At 43.7% G+C, this 9475-nt stretch overlaps 1 protein-coding gene across 2 annotated transcripts; it reads right to left on the minus strand.

Moving 5' to 3' along the window:
- Positions 1–1968: 1968 nt before the first annotated feature.
- Positions 1969–8982, minus strand: Btf3 (basic transcription factor 3). Of its 2 annotated transcripts, none has more exons than XM_048368303.1 (6): positions 8829–8982; positions 8154–8222; positions 5108–5221; positions 4509–4710; positions 3310–3366; positions 1969–2271 (listed from the first exon to the last, which is right to left on the minus strand). In XM_048368303.1, the coding sequence occupies exons 2-6, from the start codon at positions 8220–8222 to the stop codon at positions 2225–2227; spliced, it is 489 nt and encodes a 162-aa protein (XP_048224260.1). In that variant the 5' UTR covers positions 8829–8982; the 3' UTR covers positions 1969–2224. The 2 variants fall into 2 exon arrangements, with proteins under 2 accessions (XP_048224260.1, XP_048224259.1); XM_048368302.1 differs by having other exon boundaries at positions 8589–8961.
- Positions 8983–9475: the final 493 nt, after the last annotated feature.

Genomic DNA, 9475 nt, shown 5'->3' on the forward strand with positions numbered 1-9475 from the left:
CTTTACTAACAGGTTGCATGACCAGAGAACCGGAGAGCATTCACCTCTTCAAGATGGGATCCTTATCTTTTTGATGTACCCCTTTTTGTAACAATGAGACCAAACAAGTTGTAGCGCTGTTACATATAATAGGAGCTACAGGAATTGTAGAAAGGAACACATTCCAAGCATATGGTAGATTGTATTATTCCTATTTCTGCTCTCCTGGCACTGGGAAATGGCAAGGTGATTATCCTTCCACAATTCCCGTGGCCATCCACATATGACTACGCACGCAGCTTCCTCTAGCTGATGAAATGTGATCACTAAAGACACGCATTGCTGCCCCGCCAGCTGGTGCTTTGCCATCCTCTCCCTGTCAGGAGATTGGCAGTGTTCCAACTCAAGGCTGCTCCCGAAATAAAGCCCAACCACAGGCACACTAGCACGTGTGACAAACCTTTGTAGCAACTAAAAATGTTCGTCATTTGTTAACTGTAGCATAATCCTATCTACCTTGACATTGAGAGATTATGAGAAAACTTTCCTATGAATACACAGCAAGCAGCCCCTATCTTATCATTTGAAACGTGAACTTTGTTATTTTTTCTTTTTTGCTGTTCCTGGGGCATGAACTCAGGGTGTGGATGCTGTCCCTGAGCATTTGGTTTTTGCACAAGGCTAGTGCTCTACCACTCGAGACACAGCCCCACTTCTGGCTTTTCTCTGAGTAGTTTATCAGATAAGAGACTCATGGATTTTCCAACCTGAGCTGGCTATAAACTGCCATCCTCAGATCTCAGCCTCCTGAGTACCTTGGATTATAGGCGTGAGCCACCAGCACCCAGCTAGTTCCATCTTCTTGGTGGTTAACTGGAAATGTCTCTCAAAGATTTACCTGCCCAGGATGGCTTCAAACCTTGACCCTCAGCCCTCAGCCTCCTGAGTAGGACTACAGGCAGCACCACCTCAATGAAACATGAACATAAAACATCTGTCAGAAAAAGGTTGAAAGACTAATAGGTTTAAATAGCACCTGCACAGAATAAGCAAGTTGCCCTGGGCCAGGTCTCCCTAGAAACCCGTTGCACTTCTTCCTATGTAGTCCTTTCTTCTAGATCCAGGTCAAGCAGCTAGAAAGGTAAGAGCACCCATCTCTACAGGTGAAGATTAAGAACACAACTATACTACTCAAAAGCACAAGTGGACTAACAGGAGCAGCACTGCTAGAAATGCAAATCCTCAGGTCCCCTCCAGTCCTCTAGCTTAGGCTACCTACATGTTCAGACATAAAATTAAGTTTTCTCAGTAGCAGCTTTATCTCATTGCTACAAACTCAAGGGCCACACCAGTGATTGCTACACCACTGAGGCCTGATATAAATGTATAGCAGAATCCAACCTGATTCAGTGATCTGGCAACATTTTTTTTTTTTGCCAGTCCTGGGGCTTGAATTCAGGGCCCGAGCACTGTCCCTGGCTTGTGCTCAAGGCTAGCACTCTGCCGCTTGAGCCACAGTGCCACTTCTGGCTGTTTTCTATATATGTGGTGCTGAGGAATCGAACCCAGGGCTTCATGTTTTTGAGGTGAGCACTCTACCACTAGGCCACATTCCCAGCCCCCTACTAGTCCCTATCTTATAAAGATGGAAGGAGGTAAACTTGAGGTTTCTTTCTGCATATGGCACTTATGCTTAACTCATATCAAGAGAAAGAGCCCTTGCTTACCCTTATCTGTTCTCACAGTACAGCTACCACTTTCCAACCATGAAATCGAATAGCCAAGTGCTGGAGAAAGTTTTTAAAGATAAGTAGTTTAGGCCATGTTTGTTGCAATTGTTTTTAAATCTTAAATCCCCAAGATTATGTCAAATTATATATGATCAGCTTACTATAAATAATTATGAAAGCTATGACTAGCTTTCTAAACAATTTTTCTGTGTATATATAGATAAGCATCATGAAGTGTAAAAAAAGAAAAGAAACTATCTACTAGGCAAACAATTTTATTAATCTTTGTTTCAACCTTTATTCCCAGGCTTTATCAGCTTCATTAGCTGCAAAGAATGAATTATGTATAAGCAAAAACTGAAAAGAGCTGCAGTGTCCAAGGGGCTTGGGCTTAAAAATATTAAGAGATCTAGATTTTATCAGATCATAAACAGAAGAATTTTAAAAAGCAGTCATAATATAAAATAGCAGCTCCTGTAACTTCAAGTTCTATCTTCTTCAGAAGGTGACTCCATTCAGTTTGCCTCATTCTTAGAAGCCTCATCGAAATTCTCCACAAGATCTGGAAAAAGGAAAAAACAATTCTAAAGTCAATCTCCAAATAATTGTATCTTGATACGTGATAAATGCTGTAATTAAGTTTTCACTTCTAATGAGGCTGCTATCCATCTGACATTGAAAAGTATATTTTAAAATTTTTGTATAAAATTTTATCTTTGATCAAAAAGCTGTTAGTCTAACAAGCATCATGCTTACTGACTGTCTTCTCCTCTCCTAACACCTTCTTCCACTGTAAGAATGAAACAAAACACTGAGCGATGGGGCGGTGAGGATGTGTATGCCATATATTTGGATATTTCCTCAGTTCCTATGAAGTATTCAAAGTGTCGGTACTTATTAATCCAGTGTAGTGGCTCTCCTGTCCAGTACACATTTGCTTTACATCAAAGTAATTAGCTATAGGTGGTGGTAAGGCAAGAGTCGGCTACGGTGTGACATTTCTCCTCCAAAAACAAAGTAAATCATCCAATAATGTATGAGAAAAATGCCTCATGATTGCCAAAGGAGTTATTCTGCCTCAGATTTTAGAACAATCTTATCTCAAGATTTGTTTTTGTTGCCAGTCCTGGGGCGTGGACTCGAGGCCTGAGCACTGTCCCCGGCTTCTTTTTCGTTCAAGGGTAGCACTCTACCTCTTGAGCCACAGCGCCACTTCTGGCTTTTCCCCCCCTATATATGTGGTGCTGAGGAATCGAACCCAGGGCTTCATGAATACGAGGTGAGCACTTTACCACTAGGCCATATTCCCAGCCCCATATCTCAAGATTTTTAAACAATTCTCCGTACCTTCTTATAAAATTCAGAGATTCCTAGGTAGCCAATGGTGTTACTTAGGTTACAACACATGCAATAAGCCAAGCCCAAGCCTAACTCCTAAATAACAAACACTACATTATTTTTCTCATTCTAAGTGAGGTATCCTTTTATTTCTCACCCTCCTTTCCATTTATTATCATACCCAAGGTAGGTGTCCCCTGAAAAACCCCTTCTCCCTTGCTACGGTTCTTTAAGTAGGTTAGACCAAAGTGAAGGGTCTTACCTGGAACTTCATCATCATCATCCTCTCCAGGAGCAAGTGGTGCTTTTCCATCCACAGCTGCGCAAGGAAAACAACATGTAACTTACACACATTTCTCTACACTCTCAATATACACCAACCAAAAGAACAAATGCCAAACATATATTCATAATGACAAACAACATTGAGGAGTTCACCTATGTAGGAAATAACATGACATTCCGATATGTACTAATGACGATACAAGTAATAGCCAATAAAACACATTTTCCAGCCATTCTTTGAATTTTTCTGACTAACCACAGCCTTGAGATCAATTTACCTACATAGCAAAATGACGGTTAACACTGGCCTTGGGGAGGGGTAAATGAAAGGCCATTTTCTCAAGTATCTTGTATGTGATACACTTTACTCGAAAAACATTTACTGAAATACCTCTAAGCATTCACTTTTATCACACAAAATGCAAACCATAAACTACAACTGAGAGTTAGATGTCACAGTATCCTCCTTATATGGGTACTTGGTGGGATACTTCAAAAGCCTACTCTAGTCCTGAAAGGCTAAGACAGACTAACACCTTTAAATGTTTATGTGAACTAAGGCAGTTCATCAACTCTTGGGAAATCATGGTGACTAAGGAAGTCATAAGCTTCTACCCTGCTCCTGCATTCTTCAATTTTTTAAGAAAAACTTTTTAAAATTTCAAAGTAAAGTTATTACATCTCCACTTACTCAACTTACTACTTTCTGCCCTGAACAAAACCCCCACACTGTAATTTTACAACACCAAAGCACTGGCAGGTTATAGCTTTAAAATTATTACAATGACTTGTGATACAATTGAAGAAATCCAAAACTACAGTCAATAACTGTGTCAAAATAACTAGAAGAGGCCAGAAAGTCTCAATACATGTAAATACTAACTACAGTACTATATTTCAATAAATTCCAAATTATGTTGCTAGCAACAAACCCAAAATTAACATTTTAATAATTTCCAGCTAAAAAGGTAAAAAGCTTCAGTCTGATTCAAAGTAAGTTTAGCTAAGTGGTCACAGCAAATGAGAAACCATTGTGAACACTGGCCTAAAACCAGTTACAAGTTTATTAATCAAGTCTGCTGTTCAAATCTAAAGCTATTCTTAGCAAGTCTGGACCCTGAGGTCCAAGAAACATGTTACTAAGTTACCCCCAGGAAACCCCGCTAGAACACTCACATTGTTTGGGCAGAGCTTCAGCCAGTCTCCTTAAACTGGTCAGACTGTCTGCACCAAGCTGGTTCAAGATGCTGGGAAGCATTTCTGTCAGCTGCTTTGTCTCAGCATGGCCTGTTATGGTGAAAGTATTTGCTGCCAAAGAGGCCTGAACTTTAGGGTTGTTGAAGTGGATCACTGTTCCTTGGTTTGTAAACATATTCACCTATAAAGAAAAAAAATAAGTAAAATCGGCACTGTCCACCAAAGTCTCCTTTTGTTTTATTAAACAAAAACTCGTCTGGCTAGCGAATTTACTATTTCACTTTGAATCATAGGTAAAATTTTTCCTGGCATGTAACGTGCAGTCCAGTAACTTTCAGACTTGACAGTCTCCCTGATCTTCATTTACAGGGTAGAATTACAGGACTGGAGTGGGACGGAAGTGTACAGGGCCAGCCAGGAGGTAAAAAGCCGAGAGCAAGGAGGCCGAGATCAAGCCCCTAAACCACTGAAATGGGGGAGAGGGTGCAAAAGCACGTCCAACACTTCACCTAATAAATGAAAAAATTAATGCAAGAATGCCAAAACTTTCTCCAGCCAAATCTTGTTTTGACACTTACCTCCTCAATACCAGAGATATTGTTCACTCCTAACTTCTTTAAGGAGAACTGAAGTTTTTTGTCATCTGCTGTAGCTGTTCTATGAACCACCTTCTTCTTTCTACGAGCAGTTCCCTAGGAGAAGGAGGAAAGGACAAAAAAGTACATTCATACAATAGAAACAAACTTCAAAGAGGAATAATTTCTAATTCTTTTCGGGTGTTTGGTTCTGTATAAGGAAATGGCTATCCCCACAAACTACAATTGAACAGGGGAGATAAAGATGGGAAAAAAATAGAGGAAAGAAAGGGCCTGCCTACAAATCCTTAATCAATTTTGGCATTCTCATTTTGTCAGGTTTGGAGGCCTTATCAAAGTCCTAGTATCCAAGTCCTTTTATGAGCTCTAAGTGACCAAAGTAGATATTCACAGGAAAAATATGTAAGCGTATGATGCAACAGATGAATGTATATACAGACTCCAATAGCACCTGAGGCCCCCAAGATCTGTCCTGCATCCCACATGCTGCTTTTGAACAGACCTCCTTAACAGCCTCTGCTGTTCTAACAGGCTGATGCTAGAGCAGGCATGTGTCATCCCTCTCTTCCCCTGCCGTCTGTCCAGCTCCCTCATCCACAGTTCTTGCTCTTTGTATCGCCACCACATCATCAGGTCTTTCTCAACCACCCATATAAAGATACAACAAAGCCCAGACTCAGTCTACACTGGTTTTCCTTTCATCATTTGTATTAGTGCAAGAGACAAGACAATACAATGTCTATCTCCTCTCCCTAGAATGTAAGCTCCCAGAAAACTTCTGTTCTGCTTAATGCTAAAAAATTGTCACTATCTACCTCACCGATTTTCAGAGCTTAGTCAGTAGATACTCAAGGAAATTGTAAGCACCCAACTACTTCGGTCTTTTCTCTTCAAAGCATTTTCTGTAAACCCTGCAACTACCCCTCTCTCTCCAAATCTTATTTTGCACTATAGAAAATAAGCCTGTCTCCACTACAAATTTTAAAGCATCCTCCTCCCAAGTATTTTTTATACTTACTATTAAATGTAATAAAAGCTTAGATAACTCATAGTACCACAGACTAATACATACACACATTATCAATTGATTATATATACACACACATTGCTTACCAAATCCCCATAAAAAACACCTTTTAATAATCACACCAAAGTAGGAATATGCAGATCATTTAGATCCCATAAATTTCTATAGACTCTTACACAGTATACATATCATAAATGTAGAGATCAATTTCTTTCTTTTTTTTGCCAGTCCTGGGCCTTGGACTCAGGGCCTGAGCACTGTCCCTGGCTTCTTTTTGCTCGCACTCTGCCACTTGAGCCACAGCGCCACTTCTGGCTGTTTTCTACATATGTGGTGCTGGGGAATCAAACCCAGGGCTTCATGTATACAAGGCAAGCACTCTTGCCACTAGGCCATATTCCCAGCCCGAGATCAATTTCTTAATTACATTATTACCAATGTTATGATTACATCTTGAAACAAAATATCATTAAGACATTTATCTCAAAGTAATACCTGCTATTTTCTTTAAGGCAAAACACATCCACTGAAGTTTTATATCCTATGATAAGGTTTCTTAAAAGGTATAGAAAATGATTTTACAACTACAACAAATACTTTTCTGCATCAGCTAAACAAATGTTATGTTTTATCCTTTACCAGGTTTTAAATCTTTGAAAACTAAGGACTTCTGAGTAATGCCTCTGAAAATTCAAACTCAAAATTCAAATTCAGACTGACAAACCTGCATACACATTACTCCTAGAACTGAACGAAAAGAAAATGATCACTGAAGACATCAACAGAGAATAAAGGATCCAGAAAGAATGTGTGGTGTTTCTGGCACCCAAAGGCTATGAGATGTGTTGTCGACTGCTGAAAAATAAGAAACCCCTTTGTATGTGTTGCAGGTGTGGATACTGAAGACTATTAGCATCACCAAAAGAAAAAAAGAAAAAATAGGACATTCACTATCAGACAAGTCCAGTAACTTGCCAGAGCTGCATCTTATAATTTAATGTAGACTTTTCGCTATCTCACAGCAAACTCTATGTGAAGGTGTAAATGCTTAAAGTTGTGAAGATTTAATAGGTAATAAACTTGTACTACGGAAGCTTCACACGTTTAGTCAAGTAAAGACACGTTCTGTTCTAACAAGCTGCCACACCTAACTAAATACTAGGAATGTGCTAACACAATATAAAATATAACTAGGTAGACCTCTGTATACAGTAGACTAAATTAGTTAGGAAGCAAGCTAAAAAGTCCAATTCATAAAAGGATCCTCATGAAGAGAATCAATGTCGACCAGGAAAAACCAATCAACCAAAAACTGACCAGTTAAAACTCAGTTACTTTCATTTCTTCGGTTCTAGCAAAATTACAAAGTGAGAAAAGGGCATCTGCTTAGGTACGATTTCCAAATTATAACAGTCACTGCTGTTAAACTCCAAAATATATTATAGTTATAAGATGATATCAAGTATCCTAATTACCCTGAAGGGAATTCAGTACAGAAAACATTACAGAGAGGTCTTAAATTTTAAAAAAAATTAAAAGTATAATAGGAAAAATGTATCAAGGAATTAAAAACAAAAGAAGGCTGGAGATGTATTTAGTTTAATGGTAGAGGGCTGCCTAGCATGTGCTAATCATGTGGTACATACAACCTGGCTTCCTTCCCTAGAACAGTCAAAAAAAAAAATCCCCCCATACAAAAAAACTCAAACAAAAAGAACCACTTTACACAAGGGTGCTGTGCGCACAATGTTCTAACTGACATGACAGTTTTTCCTACTACTACTAAAGTTAGGAACATTTCTATTCGACTTAAGACACTGTAGTATTAAAGGCAACATCAACGCAATGCTTTTCGGTTTTAAGGATTCCTCTCTATTCATGTGCTTCTCCCTTAATGGTCATATCTAACCTCCCCACCCCCACCCCGCCCCGCGAATCCTCAAGATAAGCAAAGTAATGAAAGGGAATTTCCTAAGGAAAAAAGAAACGTTTACAACTTACTTTCCCACCAATGCGCACTTGTGCCTGCAGTTTGGCGAGTTTTTCTTGGTTCATGATAGTCTCTTTCATCTAGAGAGGAGGAGGGAAAAAAGAAAGAAAGAAAGAAAGAAAAAGGAGGAAATCCTCAGCAAAGAAAGGGTCGGGCTGGCTCCGGCCTTCCTCGCTCTTTATTCCCCCGGCCTCCAGCAGGAGAGCGAACACCCAACGCAGGCCCGAGGCCTGGACACCCCCCCCCCACCCGCCGCCCCAGCTCCAAATTCCGGCTCCCACGGACGGAGCTCCCCCTCCCTCCCCTCCCCAGGCCCAGAACGAGGGTTCGCTCGGACCCGTAGCCCCGCAGCACAGCCCCCCCCCCCCCGCCACCCCGGCCCCGGCCTGGCCTGGGCCTAGCCGGGGCCTACCCGGCCCGGCCACTCTCCGCACGCCTCGCGGTACCTGAGGCTCCTGTCCTCGGGTTCCGCCGCGGGGTGGAGGAAGAGACGGCGTCGCCTCGCCCCCAGGGCCGCCGCCCCTGGCTCGACCTCGCCCCCGAGCGTCTCCCTGAGCCGGGGCGCCCGTCCGTCGCATCGCCTCGCTCGCCTCAGCCCTGTCCCTCCCTGTCTCGCTCCTTCCGGGAACTTCCCGCCCCCGCTCCCGTCCTCCTCCCACGACGGCGTCCGGAGCCTTTTTTTGTACCTTGTCGGAGCGGAAATGGGGCCGCGCGGGGGGCTAGGGTTGGCGCTCAGGGGGTCTCGGGCAGACCAGCTGAGGTTAGGCGCACACACGCGGGGACGCAAGATGGCAGCTAGAGGGAGGCCGGAAGTGACGCGGGGCCACTTCCGCCCCGAGTCAGGAAACGGCCTTCGCCCCACGGCGCAGGCGCGGCTCGGCGCGGCTCGGCGCGCCGGCGAAGGCTTCGGAGCCCCGCGGCCGCCCCTCGGTCCTTCGCGGCCCCGGGCGGCGGGAGGCGGGGTGGGGCCCGTCCCCCCGGGCCGCGGGGTGGGGGAACGCCGGCTCTGAGAGCGCGGTTAGGGCCGAGTGAGTGCGCGCGTCGGGCGCCGCCGCCCCGAGGTCGCGCTGGAGCCCGGCCGGGAAAGGCCCGGATGCCGTCTGCCTCCGCGGGGCCTCGGGGCTCCCGGGCCGTCGCCGCCCCACCCCTCGGCCCGCCGCTGGGAGGGGGGCGGTGGGGAGTGGCCTGCTCCGCGATGGACGTACAGTGGTCTGGGGTTAGCGTTTGGTTTTGGTGGCCTTAGCTTGGCGATCGACTGGCGCATTCAGCTGTAAGTGGGAATGCAGGCGGGCGCGCGGGCCGGGTGCCCCAGCGAAGATCGGGCTCTTTTGCT

Source organism: Perognathus longimembris, chromosome 19, assembly GCF_023159225.1.
Source record: "Perognathus longimembris pacificus isolate PPM17 chromosome 19, ASM2315922v1, whole genome shotgun sequence".
Taxonomy (NCBI): domain Eukaryota; kingdom Metazoa; phylum Chordata; class Mammalia; order Rodentia; family Heteromyidae; genus Perognathus; species Perognathus longimembris.